This window comes from Alternaria novae-zelandiae (genome assembly GCF_023758075.1).
Source record: "Alternaria novae-zelandiae strain BMP 2774 chromosome Unknown scaffold_21, whole genome shotgun sequence".
Classification (NCBI taxonomy): Eukaryota; Fungi; Ascomycota; class Dothideomycetes; order Pleosporales; family Pleosporaceae; genus Alternaria; species Alternaria novae-zelandiae.
In genome coordinates, this window is record NW_026056981.1 from 156,907 (window position 1) to 174,842 (window position 17,936).

General features: G+C 54.1%; 8 protein-coding genes across 8 annotated transcripts; 5 read left to right on the forward strand and 3 right to left on the reverse strand.

Annotated features, from left to right (window-relative positions):
- Positions 1 to 23: 23 nt before the first annotated feature.
- Positions 24 to 960, forward strand: J4E88_008814 (uncharacterized protein; the record flags this gene model as incomplete). Its single annotated transcript, XM_049402422.1, has 2 exons — positions 24 to 44; positions 100 to 960. The coding sequence occupies 2 exons, from the start codon at positions 24 to 26 to the stop codon at positions 958 to 960; spliced, it is 882 nt and encodes a 293-aa protein (XP_049251659.1).
- Positions 961 to 1,136: 176 nt separating this feature from the next.
- Positions 1,137 to 2,317, reverse strand: J4E88_008815 (uncharacterized protein; the record flags this gene model as incomplete). Its single annotated transcript, XM_049402423.1, has 2 exons — positions 1,137 to 1,303; positions 1,354 to 2,317. 2 exons carry the CDS (start codon positions 2,315 to 2,317, stop codon positions 1,137 to 1,139), a joined length of 1,131 nt encoding a protein of 376 aa, XP_049251660.1.
- Positions 2,318 to 2,925: 608 nt separating this feature from the next.
- On the forward strand, positions 2,926 to 4,641 carry J4E88_008816 (uncharacterized protein; the record flags this gene model as incomplete). Its single annotated transcript, XM_049402424.1, has 3 exons — positions 2,926 to 3,020; positions 3,105 to 3,150; positions 3,196 to 4,641. The coding sequence occupies 3 exons, from the start codon at positions 2,926 to 2,928 to the stop codon at positions 4,639 to 4,641; spliced, it is 1,587 nt and encodes a 528-aa protein (XP_049251661.1).
- Positions 4,642 to 5,224: 583 nt separating this feature from the next.
- Positions 5,225 to 8,158, reverse strand: PRP16 (DEAH-box RNA helicase prp16; the record flags this gene model as incomplete). The annotated part of the gene is made up of 1 exon (XM_049402425.1): positions 5,225 to 8,158. The coding sequence occupies one exon, from the start codon at positions 8,156 to 8,158 to the stop codon at positions 5,225 to 5,227; it is 2,934 nt and encodes a 977-aa protein (XP_049251662.1).
- A 263-nt stretch (positions 8,159 to 8,421) lies between these two features.
- Positions 8,422 to 10,110, forward strand: J4E88_008818 (uncharacterized protein; the record flags this gene model as incomplete). The annotated part of the gene is made up of 3 exons (XM_049402426.1): positions 8,422 to 8,630; positions 8,680 to 9,547; positions 9,595 to 10,110. The coding sequence occupies 3 exons, from the start codon at positions 8,422 to 8,424 to the stop codon at positions 10,108 to 10,110; spliced, it is 1,593 nt and encodes a 530-aa protein (XP_049251663.1).
- A 2,005-nt stretch (positions 10,111 to 12,115) lies between these two features.
- J4E88_008819 (uncharacterized protein) lies at positions 12,116 to 12,970 on the forward strand (the record flags this gene model as incomplete). The annotated part of the gene is made up of 1 exon (XM_049402427.1): positions 12,116 to 12,970. One exon carries the CDS (start codon positions 12,116 to 12,118, stop codon positions 12,968 to 12,970), a length of 855 nt encoding a protein of 284 aa, XP_049251664.1.
- A 769-nt stretch (positions 12,971 to 13,739) lies between these two features.
- On the forward strand, positions 13,740 to 14,527 carry J4E88_008820 (uncharacterized protein; the record flags this gene model as incomplete). The annotated part of the gene is made up of 2 exons (XM_049402428.1): positions 13,740 to 14,199; positions 14,286 to 14,527. The coding sequence occupies 2 exons, from the start codon at positions 13,740 to 13,742 to the stop codon at positions 14,525 to 14,527; spliced, it is 702 nt and encodes a 233-aa protein (XP_049251665.1).
- A 453-nt stretch (positions 14,528 to 14,980) lies between these two features.
- Positions 14,981 to 17,923, reverse strand: J4E88_008821 (uncharacterized protein; the record flags this gene model as incomplete). The annotated part of the gene is made up of 2 exons (XM_049402429.1): positions 14,981 to 17,852; positions 17,907 to 17,923. 2 exons carry the CDS (start codon positions 17,921 to 17,923, stop codon positions 14,981 to 14,983), a joined length of 2,889 nt encoding a protein of 962 aa, XP_049251666.1.
- Between the last annotated feature and the right edge of the window lie 13 nt (positions 17,924 to 17,936).

Here is a 17,936-nt window from a genome sequence, read left to right on the forward strand (position 1 = left end):
CCACTCCCAAACACACAGTCGCCATGAAGTTGAAGCGCGCAAAGGTAAGAGAGGGAATCTTATTGCAGGTCCTCAAGTAGTCTACTAATCGCACCACAGGCGTACAAAAAGCAGCTCCACCAATACGAACTCAACTTCGGCTTCCGCGAACCCTACCAAGTCCTGCTTGATTCACAAATCCTCGAAGATGCCTACTCCTGCAAAATCGACCTCCTCGCGCGACTCCAGAAGATGCTCGGCGGGCAGGTAAAGCCCATGATCACGACGTGCGACATGCGACACCTCTACCTCGCAGAACCGAAGAACGAGACCCTCATATTACAAGCCAAGGAGTACGAACGTCGGCGGTGCAACCATCAAGATTTGGAGAAGCCGCTGAGCACGCTCGAGTGCCTGAGCTCCGTGGTGGACCCCAAGGACAATGCGACAAACAAGCATCGATATGTCGTCGCCGCCAACGACCCGAGCACGCGCGCAAAGATGCGACAGATCGCCGGTGTACCCATCATATACCTGTCCAAGTCTATAGTGCTCATGGAGTCTATGGCTGATGTGACGGAGCAGCACCGCGAGCGAGAGGAAAAATCAAAGTTCAAGTTGGGACTCAAGGGACAGCGGAAGCCAGATGCGGCCACGGCCCCGAAGAGGAAACGAGAAGACGAGGGACAAGGTGATCAATCTATTGGAGATCAGGCTACGGGAGACGCAAAGCCCAAGGCGAAGAAGCGCAAGGGCCCCAAGGGGCCCAACCCGCTGAGCGTCAAGAAGCCGAAGAATGACAAGACGACCAAGCCCACTGCTACCAAGAAGTCGCGGCCGTCTACATCTGAGACCAACGGTGGAGACAGTCAGAGGGGCGACCGGGAAGAATCAGCACCTCGTAAGAGGAGGCGGAAGCACAAGTCCAAGGCTGATGATGGCGGCGATGCGCCGGATGGAGGTGAGCCTGCCTCGCCATGATAGCCGGAGCAGGAGAACTTGGTCCAAGTGTGGGCCAACATGCGATACCCGAACATACTGGAGGCTGTCAGGTCTGAGAGTCGAATCGGCGGGACAACCTACCCTGATCGTATGTCATGCATTATATAGGTCAATTGGGGCGAGCGCGTTGGAGGTAAAGACTCGCGATGATAGTCCTATACTCTCTTGCCTTGCGCAAGGAGATCGGAGACCTTAGGCGGAAGAACAAGCGCACTCCGGTCGTTGCGCTTCACAAACTCGACCACGACTTCAGCAGTCTTTTCCGGGAGGTCTTCGTGGAGGAAATGCCCAGCGGCAGGAAAGACCTGGAGTTGAAATTTACCTGTATTACATTAGATACCTCATACAAAAGCGACAAGGCGATAGACATACCTTGCATCTGCCCAATCATCAGTTCCTTATCCAGCCTGTCGGTTCCAGCGAGTAGCAACAACTTTGCCCCCTTTCCGCTGAGGAACTTGCCGCTCATGCCCGTGAACCAGTTCTCCCAGTATGGCTCTGTGCTCGCGAGCTCCGTCCGCCATGCCCATCGCCCATCCGAGTTCTGTAGTAGCAGGCTTGGTACGCTTGCTCGCGCCGACTGGGGGTTGCGTATCGTTCGTGATCGTATGTGCCACTCGATAGCAGCAGGAAGCGAAGGGAACGACTTGGGCCTACTCGCAAGGTAAGTGTGCATATGTGCCAGTGTTTCCATGGCCGAGCCCTCGACAACATCAAGCACTCCAAAGCCTAGCAGCTTGTTTCCTAGTAGGCCCTTGTTCGCAGCGTCGGTGACGACTGCACCACCCAGACTGTGTCCTATCAACACAATCTGTGGGAGCTCTTTCCAATTCATCTTGCTCTTGGTCAGCGACAGCATGTCGACTAGATCTTGACTGAGCTGCCCAATGCTCAGGTCGTTGTCCACTTCTCCACTAGCGTTCCATACTACACTTCCGTGGTCGCGTGCTTCGACAGCTAGGATCCCAATTTCTGGCATGGCCCTGCGAATCTCCTTGGCTGCCAGCGCAAAGGACATTGCTGAGCTCCCAGCGCCATGGTGGAGCACGACCAAGGGTGCTTTCGCTGTCGCTGGCGGTGTGAGGTATACATGAAACTTGGCATGCCCTGACCCATCCCTGCGCTGCTCAAGATAGAACTCCTGGGCGTAGTAGTCGGACCAATGTATTGCGGGGGCGGGTCTTAGTGTATTTGACGGTCTGACAGTACCGGTGCTAGACATTGACGATGCCGAAGACGAGTCATCTTCGTACTCGGGAGGCTCCTCCTGCAAGGGCTCCGGCGGTGGCAGGGAAGAAAGTTTAGTCTTTGCGAACTCTCTAGCCAAGCTGGACATGGTGGCTTGGGCGAGGCTGTATTTGTGTCGAAAAATCAGGGTTTCGTGAGCGTGGAGATCCGCCCGTCAGTGATTGGCCGCTAGCTTCTCTCGAGCGTTCCAATATGTCGTGGCCTGGAGGCGTGAGGGGAATCGACGCAGGCGGGGTGCTATCAGATAGACGGCAGGGATAAAGGCCAATGTCTTAGCGAGAGGCCGTTCGAGGCAAAAAGAGATGCATCGCGAAGCCCGTTTCGCAATCCAATGACGCAGCGGCGTTAGACGACAGTGAGATGCGGCACGAGGCTGGGCGGTACCGTGGAGATGGTTGGTACGTGGTAGGGATCGCTTGGAGGTTTCCGCGGGACGATCTAGCCTTCTGATGTGCGCTAGTCGCGAACTTGGATGAACTGTGATGATGACGTCGGTCGATCTTTGGCTTAGCGCGTCAAGCATAAGTAAAACCTCCACGCCCCCGGTCGCCTTCCTGGAAGCTTCACGAGCTTCGAATAGCTCCAATCTTTGCCAATCTTTCCTGGGACCTCTACGGATCCTTGCACATCACCGATAAGTGTTATCGTCCGCTCAGACTACCATATCGCAGGTGTTTGTAGCTCCAAGAGCTCCCAATGCCCAGCATGTGGAAGGGAAATGACAACGACAATGGCGGCCAGGGTCTTCTGTCAGCTCAGGAACCCACACCAATCTCCAACGACGATGGAGCGTCGAGGTCGTCGCGCAGAAGTAATGGAGCGTCGAGGAGAAGCGAAGAGCCCACCGAGAGGACCCGTCTTCTCGACCGTCCCAGGCCACCACCCAACTCGGATGGTTACCTCGATCCAGATGACCCAGCTGTAAGTTGTTTGAGGTTCTTATGAAGATTTATCTAACCATGGCAGGTGTCACCGTACAATCTGTGGACTGTTCGCGCCATGCGATACTTGACCATCCTTTTCCTCGTAGTCACCTTCTTGTGGTGGGTGCTTTTGCTGGTCTCCATCTTCGTCTCCCCTCCTGGCCTACACACTCGTGGATCCGGCTTCTTCGACTTCGCCTACACATGTCTCACCCTTGGCAACCTCCTCGTCGCAACCATCTTCTTCGTTACTCCTGCCAGAGGTCTGCGCATCACCACGGCCATCATCGCTGGACTTCTAGCTATCGATATGATCCTCATCTTGGCCATTCCTCGCATCAGGCTCGAGGAAGGCTGGGTCGGTATCGCAAGTGTTGTCTGGGCTTTCGTCATGGCTGTGTGGTGCATTCTGACCGATCGTGTCGTCGCATACGGCAAGCACGAAGAGGAGGAGCGCCTTACTGGCCGAGCCGAGACGCGCCGCACTCTGAAGGAATGGCTCGCTGTCACAGTCGCTACGATTCTTACCGTCATTTTCATCGTCATCGTCATCTTGATGACTGGAACTCTCGGCATGCGAGGCCGCGACGCAACACTCAAGATGTATGGTGAACGCATCCTTGTAGACGGCGACAAGTACGCCGTTCATCTCGCCTGCGTCGGAAACGTCACCCAGAGCCACGGCGTCAACGACCCTACCATCCTCCTCGAGGCAGGCGAATCGCCATTGGAGTACGACTTCGAGCACTGGGCCTACGCAGCTTACAAGAACGGTACCATCTCCCGCTACTGCTACTGGGACCGCCCCGGCTATGCCTTCTCTGACAACGCACCCTCCCCACACTCGGCCGGCATGTCCGCAGACGCATTCTCGGAAGCTCTTGCTAAGGCTGGAGAAGAGGGTCCTTATATTCTGGTGTCTGCGGGTACTGGCAGCATCGTCTCTCGTATCTTCAGTTCGCGTCACCTGAAGCAGGTCGTTGGTATCATGATGATCGACCCTCTCCACGAGGATCTTCTGCACCGCATCGGTGGCCCCGGCCGTGGTTTCATTCTCTGGGCTTGGGGTATCATCTCTCCAATCGGCACCGTCCGTCTCGCAGGCGCGCTCTTCAAGGGTCGCACTCGTGAAGACCGTGTCTACGGCCGCAACGCATACCAATCGGGCAAATACATCAAGGCGCAGCTCCAGGAGAACCTTGTCGCTGACAGCCTGACCAAGAACGAGGTCTCGTCTGCTAGGAACATTCAGAGCGCCAACACTCCGCTTGTGATCGTGTCCAGTGGTATCAAGGTCAAGACGGACTCTGAGTGGGAGCGAAAGCAGAAGGATCTGACTACCCTCACTGACAACCTCGTCAGCTGGGACGTTGTCAATAAGGCGCCTCATCAGGTCTGGGATACGCTCGACGGACGCACTGTCATGGAGAAGCGTCTCAAGCAGCTCGTCAAGGCTGCCGCCAAGGTCAAGAGCGAGGCTGAGGAGTAGAAGCATCTATCTGTTGCACTGAGATGCGCTAAGATGTTTCGGACGGGCTACTATGTGTTAGCGATACAGTTTCGGAAAATTCTTCTCCTTTCAAAGTTGATGCTTCATCTCTATTATGTTCTGGGCTTTCCTTGGCATACCCTATGGCGTTGCATGGTTAGGTTTCTTGTCTTCTTTACATGTAGCACGAGCACATATCAGATACTAGTCTAATGTCTAAGACCATGTTCAATGAAATTTTCGTTATCGTGAGGAAGAGTAGTTTGGTTTTGTCCGTGTTGTAGGATACATCCAATGTATACGTCACAATACAACGTAACGGATAACATTGTGACACTGCAGCCCAATTTATGGAATTTGTGTACTCGCATTTCGATTGATGTAGTCGCCAGAATAGGTCATAAGCTAGACGACTGAGCCGTTAACATTAGCTGAGAATCTCCTGGCGTAGGTCAGGTAATACCAATAAGACAGAATTACATGAACGTATTCTGCAATGCATACCACTCGATCCACTCCATATACTCTTACTCTCTCCTCAATACCCCCGTGTAAAACCCTAAACACATGCCATCCTACCCATCTACCTCCTTCCAAACTTCTTCTTCCCAACAACCGGTCTCTTAACCACCCCCTCCACATCAGCCTCTTTCTTCTTCACCACACCCGCCTTCTTAACCACAGGCCCATTCTCCTCCTCCGCAATCCTCCTATCCTCATTAGCCTTGTCAACCGCCATTTGCGCCTCCAGCTCAGCTTTCCTGTTGAATTCCGTTTCCATGATACGCTTGTCCCTTGCCGAGTATCCTTTTTCTTTGATACTGTAGAAGACTGCGCCCATGTCTGCGAGCCAGTGCGGATCTACAGATGTGACACAGGACATGTATTCTTTACTTGTGAGGATGAGTTCGTGGTATACGACGTAATCGGGCAAGTAGCCCAGACCGTACAGTGCAGATGTGGGGTGGAGTTGAATGGTGACGCTCGTACGCAGGTTGATGTACTCGCCTATACCTTTCACCTTGGCGGCTTGGTGATAGTAGCCAGAGCAGATGCATTTACGGATGACATCCCAATCGGTACCACACGAGACGAGCTTCATCTTCTGCTTGGACATGATGTCGTAGATCTGGTCGCGGATTTCCTTTGCGCGGCGCAGCGCTTTGGGGTGCAGGAAGTGGCGGATGCACCAGCCGTCGGAGTAGCCGTTTACTTTCCATTGCGTGTATACGTGGAGGAGGGTGAGGTGGTCAGACTCTGGGACGAAGAACTTCTCGCGCGCGGCGTCGGATTCTTCTTGGCGCTCTTTGGGGCGGTAGAAGACTGAGGGAACCGAGAGCATGGCGACAATTGTAAGCATTTCTTCGCTGCATTCCATTTCTGTGGCAGTGATGATGAGTTTGGCGAGCGAGGGGTCCATGGGGAAAGCGGTCATGGTGCGGCCGAGTTCAGTGAGGTTGCCGATGTTGTCGAGGGCGCCGAGGGCCCAGAGATCGAAGAGAGAGGTTGTTATTGTGTCTTGGGGTGGCGGGTCCATGAAGTCGAAGTCTAGCAGATCTCGCACGCCGAGGGATTTGAGGAGAAGGACCGTGTTGGCAAGGTTTGTTCGTTGAATCTCTGGGATGGTCTGGATGTAGAATTCATCCCTAAAAGCTCTCTCAGTGTACAAATGGAAACACTTTCCAGGTCCAGTACGTCCAGCGCGACCAGCACGTTGAGAGGCATTGGCCTGTGAGATAGGTGTGATCTGGAGCGTGTCCATGCCCATCTTCGGGTTGTAAACCTTGAGCTTAGAAAATCCAGCATCCACCACATACATGATGCCGTCCACCGTCAAACTCGTTTCTGCAATGTTGGTGGCCACGATGACCTTGCGTACGCCGGGGGCTGCTCTGTCGAAGATCTTTGCTTGCAGATCGGCAGGCATCTGACTGTAGATTGGTAAAATACTGAGTTTTGGCGGGTCATTGAGAAGTTTCAGCCTTTCAGCGACCAGTTCGCACGTGATTTCAATGTCTTCCTGACCCGTCATGAAGACCAGAATATCGCCAGGCCCCTGGGAGACATGTATGGCGAGCACCTGCTTGACTGCGCTGTCGACATAGTCCTCGCATGGGGACCGCGAGTATTGGATGTCAACGGGAAATGTTCGCCCTGGAATTATGAACTCGGGAGCTCCTCCGTAGAAGCGCGAGAATCGTTCCGAGTTCATGGTAGCTGATGTGACGATTAATTTGAGGTCTCTTCTGCGTGCCAGCACTTTTTTGAGAAGTCCCATCAGTACGTCGGTGTTCAAAGCTCTCTCGTGGGCCTCGTCCATGATGATGCAGGAGTATTTGTCCAGGTCCGGTTCCACCAATGACTCTCGGAGTAACACACCATCCGTCATGTACTTGATCTTGGTCTCCTTGCTGGTGCAGTCTTCGAATCGAATGGCATATCCGACCTGCCCACCAAGTTTCACCTCCATCTCTTCACTCACACGTTTCGCAACACTCATGGCTGCGACACGACGAGGCTGCGTACATCCGATCAGCCCTTGCTTTGCGTACCCGTCCTCAAAAAGGAACTGGGTCAGTTGGGTCGTCTTTCCAGAACCCGTCTGACCGACCACAATAACGACTTGGTTGTCTCGTATCACGCGTAGGAGGTCTTCTCGGACAGCGAAGGCCGGAAGATACTGTCTCTGCTCTCGGAGTGTCTTGCTCTTACTGAAAGCACTCGCACCCTCTTGTTTGCTGAGATGCTGCGCAAACTTGCTGCCGCCCTGCTTCTCCTCGTCTTCTGGGCCTGGGGCAGCACTATCCGTGTCTTCTTCTTTGACTCCCATGATGTTTCCTAGCGTTGTTCCCTTCGCACTGGTAGCTTCCTGCGTCTGTTTCGCGCGCTCTTTCTGTTGACGTTTCTCCTTTACAACGCGACTACCACGCCGACTGAAAACGGCCATATCGCTCTGCGGATCGCGGACGGCCGGAACGGGGTCGATTTGCTTGGTGAAGACAGTCTTTCCGTCCAGAAACGGGGGCTTCAAATCGTGCACAAGAATATGCACCCGCATCGCGTCCTCCTCGTCGTCGAAGTCGTCGTCAAGATGTCTCCTTTGGGCCACTCCAGACTGCAACATGCGGTTGGTTTCCCAAGCATCTACATCCTTCTGCTTCTGCTGCGCGCGCATACTTGCTCGGTTGTTCTGTTTCTTCTCCGTCATAGCAGCCTCCCGTTGTGCATCCAGCCATGTGCTCTCGGCACCACCAAAGGGGTTGTGGGTATCGTCTCCGAAGGTGTGTCCGTTCTCCTCACCGCCGTACCAGTCGCGATCCAGCGCCATAGAATCAAAATCCTCCACCAGAGGTTCTGACCCTTCCAAAGGCCGCTGCGATGGGTTTGCGCCATTATCGCGCGAGTTTGTATGCCGTGCAGAGGCAGGCTGATTGGGCTTGCGAAACTTGGGACGGGGCGCGATGGAGTATTCCTCAGGGTCGAGCTTGCGCCGTTTTGGGCTGTGACCGCGTTCCATGGTGATCGAGGTGCCGGGGACGCTTATAGACAAAGCAGGGTGGGTGAGCGTATGGAGGGAGGGCGATGGCGAGTGTCGTAGCTTGAGGGTTGAGAGGCCGAGAAAGTTGATGCTCTCTCTCGGGAGTCCGCAATTGTCGCTATCGATAAGGACGAGCTTCAGCCAATCGTTGCGGGGCGCCCAAAATTATTTCCAACCTTTTGAAAAAGTTCCCCACGCGACTTGCGCTCTCACTGCGCATTCGACTTTACATTACCAGCGCAATGTCTATGATCACAGCGACGACGTGGGTGCCGCGCGGCTATGCGGCGCCCTTTCCTTCACGGTACCAGTTCGACGAGGACGAGTACGAGCGCATATCCAAGCTGGCAAACCTCCAACTCGAGGATGCCAAGGAAGATCTCGAGGAAGCGCAAGCCGAAGAACGGAGCAAAAACGGAACTTCGACCAAGGCTTCCAAGAAGGACGATGAGTGCGTGCACTCAATAAACAGACTACCTCAAAGACTAACGACTGGAAAGGGACGACGATGACGACCTCAAGGAATACGACCTCGAGCACTATGACGACGATGTTGCTGAAGACCGCGGCGATACCATGGCCATGTTCGGCAACGCGAAGAACCTGGTTTTCCACGAGAACGACGAGGACGATCCGTACATCACGATGAAGGCTGGAGAGGAATCAGATGACGAAGAGCGTGAGGAGCTTCAAATTCTGGCTACAGACAACTTGGTTCTGGCTGGTCGCATAGAAGACGAAGTCGCGCATCTTGAAGTCTACGTATACGAAGACGAGGACGACAATCTCTACGTGCACCACGACATCATGCTGCCCGCAATCCCACTTGCCGTCGAATGGTTAGATCTGCCCGTAGGCAAGTCGGTAGGCACAAGTGAGGGTAGGGGAAACTACGTCGCGGTTGGAACCATGGATCCTGATATCGAAATCTGGAACCTGGATGTGGTAGACAGCATGTACCCAGATGCAGTTCTTGGACAAGGCGCCGAGGACGCAAAGGCAGACAAGCCCAAAAAGAAGAAGAAGAAGTCGAAGAAGGCCAACGACGAGTTCCACGTCGATTCAGTCCTCTCACTCGCAGCCAACCGACAACATCGAAACTTCCTCGCTTCGTCATCAGCAGACAAGACTATCAAGCTGTGGGACCTGAATACGACAAAGTGTGCCAAGTCATACACGTACCACACAGACAAGGTCTGCTCCGTAGCCTGGCATCCCGTCGAGGCCACTGCTCTTCTCAGTGGTAGCTACGACAGGACTGTGGTGGCAGCCGATGTGCGTGCACCCGATGCAAAGGCGCCACGATGGGGTGTTGAGAGTGATGTCGAGACTGTGCGGTGGAATCCTCACGACCCGAACTACTTCTACGTAAGTGTGGCAGCACCAGCTTGATCACGTCGTACTAACAACCTCAGGTCTCTACTGAGAATGGTATGATACACTACCACGACGTCCGCAACGCGCCAAAAGACCCCTCTGCCTCAAAACCAGTGTGGGTACTACAAGCTCATGACGAATCCATCTCTTCATTTGATATTAACCCAGTGATACCCGGTTACCTGGTCACAGGCTCCACAGACAAGCAAGTAAAACTGTGGAACATTCAAGATAACGGTCCCAGCATGGTTGTATCGCGGGATCTCGGTGTTGGGCGAGTATTCTCAACATCTTTTGCACCCGATAAAGAAGTGGGTTTCCGCCTTGCTGTCGCAGGTAGCAAAGGTGCAGTCCAGATCTGGGACACAAGCACCAATGCGGCCGTGCGCGCGGCTTTCGCGACCAAGGTGCCCGCTATCAGAGGAGATGGCAAGGAGAGGCTCGTGGGTCTGGAGGAACAGGACACAGACTCCGATACCGAGGAGGGCGAGAGCGATGAGGAGGGTGCCGAAAACGGTGACGAGAAGGGTTGGGAGTCGATGGAGGAAGACTAGACGATGATACCCTGAGCATATAAGATCCAAAAGGCGTCGCGAATGTACCGAGCTCTATGCTATGTGTACGGTGTTCTATATCCTGCACAATCGAGCCATCCGTGAAGCTTGTCCCCGCAACACTCGAGGCCATGTTTCGCGGGTCGCAATCGCGAGTCAGGTCCCGCACACGTTTCGAAAATTGTCCGAACCAGCTCGCCCTTACTTTTTAGCTCCTTTCATCTCATCTGAATCGAGTAGCCTCACCATGGCGCAGCACGATTCATAGTGGACTATTGTAATGACATCACTATCACCACGAGCAACCAAAATCAATAAATGATAAACGATAAACTCAGATTCGTTTTCTCTGCCATCGCATGAGCGTGACAAAGCAAAGTAGGAACGAGCGGGCGAACTCACAGCACTGGGCAGTCAGCAAGCGGCCGGCTGATCTGCGTTCGCAGCTTGGAGCCCTAAGTCTGGGCACCCTCATCGACACCAAGTGGACCTCGCTGCCTCAGGTTGCGATCTCGCGAGATGACGGCCAGATCGTCACCTCAAGGCTACCCGGTCTCGGCGCTTTACAGTTTCGAAACCACCAAGGACGCGCAAGGCGGAAACGCCAAAACCATCTCCCCTTTGATGATGCCCATGGCCAGCACACTGACATCCTCGGAGGGTGCGAGACAGCTGTCTATTCGTGCGTCTGCAAGGCACGCGTGGCGTCGAGTGAGCGGCCTGCTTTGGGCGCTTCTGCATAAGGTTCTAGAGTGCCATGTGACCGGATTGGGAGGGGGTTGACAGAAACGCCGTCCCCAACGCAACCACGGTACCGTTTGCGCAGGCATCGGTGCTTATCCATAATGCCATGCCATGCGTGCAGCGCATGCGCTGTCGGGGCTGAATGACAGCTGTGCCTCCGACGACCGACTGCGCTTACTCGTCGCATATTTCTCCGTCATCTCACATGTCAATGCCGCGCGACAGGAAAGGGAAGGCCCTTAATTCAGCTCGGCAGCAGACCTCTGTTGTGGGAAGTGTTGAAACAGCGGGCCTTTGCAGCCCCAGCCAAAGGCGTGCGGATCTGGGAAACAGGCCAACGAGTCCCGGCTCAATCTGAGACGAATGGGCGGTAGATGCACTCTGTGCGAAGCGATCCCATTCGCCCGCTGTAGAAAACGTATCACTCACTAAACTTAGCCGGGCTGTGTCGACGCCACTAACTCAGTATCCCAGGAACCAATACATGCTGATTCGCTGCTTTTTGCTTGGTTCTGGCGTTCCCCCGGTCATTCCTACCAATCTTCGAGAGACATGTCGACGCGGCTTGGTTAGCCTGCCGCCCCGGGGATGCTGGTTTTTCAACCCATTCAGTCGCTCTATCGCGCGCCGCCCTCTTCTTCAGGCTTCCTCCCTTCCTTTGCCTTACGCGCTCTCGTTGCCTTCCACAGCAGCCATCATTCTCTCATTTCGCGGCCCGGTGTTCGCTCCTTACGACACAGCTGGTCTCTACGCTCTTTGACAGACGAACTTACTTCACATCCACCATTCATTCTTCACCCCATCGCTAAACGCCGCGATCTCAGCATCAGAAAACCGAAAATCAAACAAAGAACCCAGGACCCAAGGATTCGACTGCATCACTGGAAGCAACCGTGCCGGACTCTCAAGCCAACATTCTAGCCGCATTTGTACCACAATTACGACTCCGACATCCACCGACATCCAGTGCACTGTTACACTGCAAAGGGCACGCGTCCAAATACACCACCGATAGCACAGCGTGATCTTTTCCAGATCCTTTCTAGAACACGGCGACAAACGCATTAGTGCAACTCTAGCTCGCGACTGTTTGGATCTCGTGCCAGCCTCAAGCGCAATCTATCCCAGGCAGTACCCCGCATATCTGCATCGCACCAAAGTAGCGACCAACTACAGTCACCGCCAGAATTACCGGCCCCAGAACCGACAGCTGGACCCTTATCTGCAATATCGCACATCTACTTTGAATTAATCCATCAATATGTCTCTCGCTCGTGCCATGACAAGGCGCATTAAGCGGACAGAAGAGCCGAAGGACTCCACGGTGTCGCCGACTCGCAGCCAGAGTGTCAAAATGGCCAACAACAACTTTGACCGTTCCAAGATCTCTCTTCCTATCGCCCTGGTGTCGACTACCAACATGCTTTCGTACAATGCGCCCGACATCTCGACCCTCAGGAATGTCTCCTCTTCAACTTCCCTCAGCCACTCCTCGGCGGACGACTCGGACCACAGTGTGTCAACACGCTCCCGGGCCTCTTCGCATGGTTCAAGAGACACTACCCTGACCGATGCCTCTTCTGTGGCGTCTTCACCAATCTCGCCCGCGCCCAACCACCTTTCCGGCTACTTTTCATCCTCTGGCAAGCAACTGAAGAAGTCCGCCTCAACTACCAGTCTCAAGCAAGTCAAGGAGGAGACTGTAGAGGCAGTGCCTGCTATTCCTCAGAGGGCTCTCTCGCACAGCAAAAAGGCACATGAGCGCCTGGCGCACAAGCGATCGCTTCAGAATGTAAGCACTCGCGGCAGCATGAACTCGCGTGGAAGCGTCGGTTCTGCACGCCACTCGCGCGAACAGCGCTCGTCGCTCGACATGTTCAAGGGCACGATTGAAGAGGAGAACCACCCCTTTGGCCGTGAGCTCGAGCAACTGAACGAAGTCGTCGAGGAGTTTGGCGGCGTAGTACGAGATGCAGAGACCGAAGCGGACATTTCCATCATGCGCTCGAAAAACCTCGCAGCTTTCTGCGCTGCCGATTACCTCTCAGAGATCCGCCCACTATTCAGCCATCGATTCGCCATCAAACACCAACCCGCACCCATGGCCTGGATCTGATCAAGTCTCCTTACTGTGCTCCCCGGACGGTCTCCTTTGCTCTCAGCCCTATACCTTAGACGATGTCTTACGCTCTCGTTTTCCGTGTACATACTTATAGGGACTGTGATCCCCACCACTCATTTGTCTAATTATAGTTTTTCCATTGTTTTACTATCTACTTGCTGGCCTGGTTGGAAGGAACGCAACACGGCGTTTCGGACTGCCAGCGTCAGGCTTGGGCACTAATCCCACACTATCCCTAACGATCTCTCATGTTTATCTTGTACGATGTTATTGAAGAAGCGGTCAGCCGCAGGCGCTGTTGGAGGAATACGATGCATGGGTTTGGGTTGGCTGGACGTAGTGGTCACACTGCGCTCATGTCTTACTCAGATGAATGTGCTTCGAAATTTGAAATGTACACATACATCTTATCTATCTTCCTGCCTGATTGTGATGTCTTCCGCCTACCTTGTCGCTCAGCAGTGTCCATGGGACCAGCCGAAACTGGAAGGTGCCATCTGGGGCGTAGCACCTGCCAAAACAATAACCACAACCATGACAACCACCACATGTGAAGCCGTTCAGGAAGAAGCATGAAGGTGTTCATGCACCAGGCATGGTCCTCCCGAGCTCAAGCACACAGCGGGCGGCGGCAGACAAGGATGCCCTCTAGCGCGACCCGGAACCGGCGAAACACCTCGGCAGCCCTCCGATTCCATCTCAAACTTTTGGCCAGCAACAACCCCAAAGCCGAATTGAAAGCGCCCCCCCACACACGCCCAAGATGATATGTCGAACCTGTCTGCGCAGCGCCTCGCGCGCCCAAATAACCTCTTCCACACGCCCGCAACCCATGCGCTTCCTCACCACCACAACCCCCCTCCGCAACGCAACACCCATCTCCGCAAGCACCGCAACGCAATCTGCCGGCCGTCAAGGCGACTCGACTTCCTCGCACAACCCGCCAACTGCGACTTCCACATCTGCGGCCCAGCCGTTCAGCGAGCCGTTAACGCCAGCCGCGAGTCCGGATTTGAAAGCCACGGCTGCGGAAGCCGCGAAGAAGAAGGCTGCCCCGCTGGTGAAAAGCAGTATACCAGCTGGCCAACCGCTGAAGGGGTTGAACTTTTTGAAAGATAGACAGGATCCTGTTGCGTTGGCTGACGACGAGTATCCGAGTTGGCTGTGGACGATATTGGATCGGCAGGAGAAGAAGGCGGATGCTGGGGCGGGAGATTTGTTCTGTACGTTCCTTGCCATTGCATACTTCCCCACAAGGTCCATCATAGCCTAGGAAAAGAAGAACAGTTTTACTAACGACTCCCCACAGCGAAATCGAAAAAACAACGTCGTCTAGCCGCAAAACGCCTCCGCAAGGAACAAGCCATGAACCCCGAGATGCTGGCCCCCAAAGTACCGCTATACGAACAGACGATTGATCTACCGGCCGGAGACGGGAGTTTGCAGGGCGCAGTCAAGGCGCAGGATGCGAGAGAGGAGTTGACAAAGGCGATGAGGAATAAGCGGAGGGCGGGGATTAAGGAGGCTAATTTCTTGAAGGCTATGGGGTAGATTGTCGGAGACTTTCTCTTGCTGGTGGGCGGGATGTTGTGGTGGCGGTGGTGTAAAATATGGGAGATGCACGACTATCATGATATGTATAAACATCTGTGGGTTTAGAAATATGTATGTACCTTGGAGAGGGGACATGTTGGCTGATATGAAGCATACGCTTGACTTGATCACTCTCAGCATACATTGTAAAACAGACAAGGATACCAACCATAAGTGTTCAAAACATGGATTCTCGCAATACACCCGTATAACTACTTTTAACACAGCCCAAACATCCAACTAGAAACGCCACAAATGCACCCTCATCTCCCATCCCACCAACCCACGCCAACCTAGGGAAAACCTGAACAGCCTGGAGCCTACGTTGACGTTGGGTCACCTATTTTGCAAGGTTCTGGGTCCTCGTAGTCTGCAGACCTGTTCAGTTTTTTTTCTTTGAATGAGGTGAACCTAAGCAACATCCACAAACCCCCTCTTCTTCCTATTCTCCTCCCCATCCATCCTATCCACATCCTCCCACCTAACCAACCTCGCCTCATCCACCCTCTCCCCCACAAACCTCAACGCCGCAACATTGAACCCAATCAAATCCTTGTTGCCCATGAGTGTGCTCCGCAAATCATTGCGCATACCCTCCAGCACAGTCTTGAGTTCGCGACTGGACACAATCTGCTTCTGATGCGTTTTGAGCATGAAGAAGAGGACGCGGCAGGTCAGTGTTACGTTCCACTGTTTACGCACCCAGATAGCGAGGAAAGTGAAGAGAGCGGGGAGAGAGGAGAAGGGCAGGACGAGTAACGCGTCGTGCAGTTGTGCAGCGGGGATTTTGGAGAGCGTATTGAGGACGTGGCGCTCGGCGGAGATGTTGCCCAGAGCGAGGAAGAGGGGGTTGCGCTGTGGCGGCGCGATTTTAGGGTTGGTTCTGCGTTGGGCTTCCCAGTCTCGGACGACTTCGAGGTCGGCGATGCCTAGGTCCAGTGCTTCTTGTATGCGTTCTCCGGCGGTGAGGGTCGTGATGGTTTGTTTGCTGGCGTCGACGGCTTCGGCGCGGGTGCCCGTGGGGTCTTCGTCGTCTTCGAGGTTGGTGGCGAGAGTCTTTTCGTACATCTCTTCCAGCTCGCGTTCGCGCTCTTCTTCGAGGAAGATGGGCTCGTCGGAGCGCGTCCAGATGCGTATGCTCTTGTCGTGGCTGGCTGTGACGATGAAGTCGCCTGTTCGCGCGACGGTCATGGCCCAGATTTCGCCGTGGTGGCCTCTGAACTTTTGGACTTGTTGGAACTTGTCGCCGTCCCAGCTCTTGATTGTGCGGTCCTTGGAGGCACTGAAGAAAATGTGGCGTTCGTCGTTGTCGACGGGGTGCGGGATGAATGATATTTGCATGATGCTGTCTTCATGGCCGAAGAGCGCCTTGTGACAATCTCCAAAGTCGAGACCCCAGATACGGACGTTTTTGTCGGCAGAACAGGTCGCGATGAGCTTGCTGTCGCTGGAAATCGACATGTTGAGTACGGGCAGCTTGTGGCCGTACAGGTTGAGGAAGAGCTTCAATGAGTCTACGAAGAATACTTTCACGGTGTTGTCGAGCGTCGCTACGGCGAGTAACTTTGAGTCGGGTGAAAACTGCACGCTTAGAACGTCGTCGTTGACCTTGAGTATGCGCGACTGGGTCAGCTTCAAACGAGGTGTTGTGCGTTTTGTTCCCGGTATTTCTTCCTGGACAATGTCGAAATTCCAGAACTTGATGGACTTGTCGGCGCTGCCAGTGGCGAGTGACTTTCCGTCGGGGTGAACTTGCATAGTCCAAACAGCCCCCTCGTGTGCGTCGATCTTGTCCAGCAATGTCGATGCCGCTATGTCGTACAGTTCGATATCACCATCCTTAGTTCCTACAACGACGATCTTGTCTCCTGGTAAGAACGCACAGCAAAGTGCATAGCCGCATTCTAGAGTGCGCAGGCAGTTTTTTGTCTTGACATTCCAGATCTTCAGTCCTCCACTTGACGCGGATGCCAGCATGCGATCATCGGAGCTGAGTGCAAGTGCTCGTACATCGTTTCGGTGGCCGGAGAGCTCGACAGATAGTGTACGGCTGTAGTCGGGTGCTTCCTCGCTCTTCGTTTTGCTTCTTTGGGGTATCTCGTAAACGTCGATGAGGTTGTTGTTCGTGCCGACCAGTAGCTGTAGCTTCTTCGTTCCTTTGATGTGCATCCACGCGACTGATCTCACTTTCCCGGAAGTTCGTACGGTCACATAGGGTACAAAGACTTCGCCAATCTCGGCATCCGTAGCGTCGACTTTGTCGTCAGCATCAGCATCGTCTTCAACGTCTCCGTTTTTCTCGGTCTTGGCCTTTTCTCGCCTCCTCTTCCTCTTCCTGATCAAAGCTTTGCGGACCTCTTCTGGCGTTTTTATCCGCCATATCTCAACGGCCTTCTCTGCGCCATGTACAGCAATGTAATCTGCCTTGGCGTAAAAGGAGATTCCTTGTGTCCTGTCTTTGCCCGTCCGGTAAAGTATGCCTCTGGAGGTAAGGTATTCCTGCTCGAACCCTTCACCGATTGCTGAACCCGCTCTTCGAAGACCTGCCTGGTCGATAGCCCACACTTTGAGTTCTCCATCATTGCCGGCAGTTATGCAACCGCTGCCGTCCGGTGAAACACCAAGGGCCCAGCATTCTCCGTTTGTTTGTGCAATGTGGGTCTCGATGCAGTGCTGAGTCGTGACATCCCAGATCTTGATCAACGCGTCTTTGCTAGTCGATAGTAGGAAAGCTTGATCTGCATCCACGTCCATCTCTTCGTCCTCCACGCCATCTTCTTGCGGAGCACTACCAGGATGGAGGAACTGCAGGCCAGTAATCTGGCCCTTGTGCCCTCTCAGCTTGAACAAGCCGGTTTCTGAGACCAGATCCCACACAACAATGTCCGTATCTTTGGCACCACTCGCCAGCCGTACTCCACTCTGGTCAAAAGTCAAGACTGTGACTGCGGATTTGTGGCCATTGAAGCTGATGATGACGGTCGACGTTCGCGCATCCCATATGCGTATGCTTCCGTCGGCGTAGCCCACAGCGAAGACGTCCGGGTCGATATCGCTCCGACATATTACGGTGACTTCTTCGGTGCAGGTGTTGTCGCGCCATCTGCTCATAAGTTCGCCCTTCTTTACATCCCAGCACAGCACTTCTTCGTTGGCGGCGGCGTATGCGCGTCCGGCGCCTGCGACTCGACTCGAACCGGGCTGCGTGAGGCTTTCGGGGGTCCATACAATGTTGGAAGTGGCAGTCGCGACCACGCCGAAAGCATCGGACTGCTCATACTTGCTATGTAACAGTTAGTATGAGCTCTGTTCGACTTGCGCTGCATGTGCGCATTACCTGTATGATTTGACCATTTTGCGCCGCCTC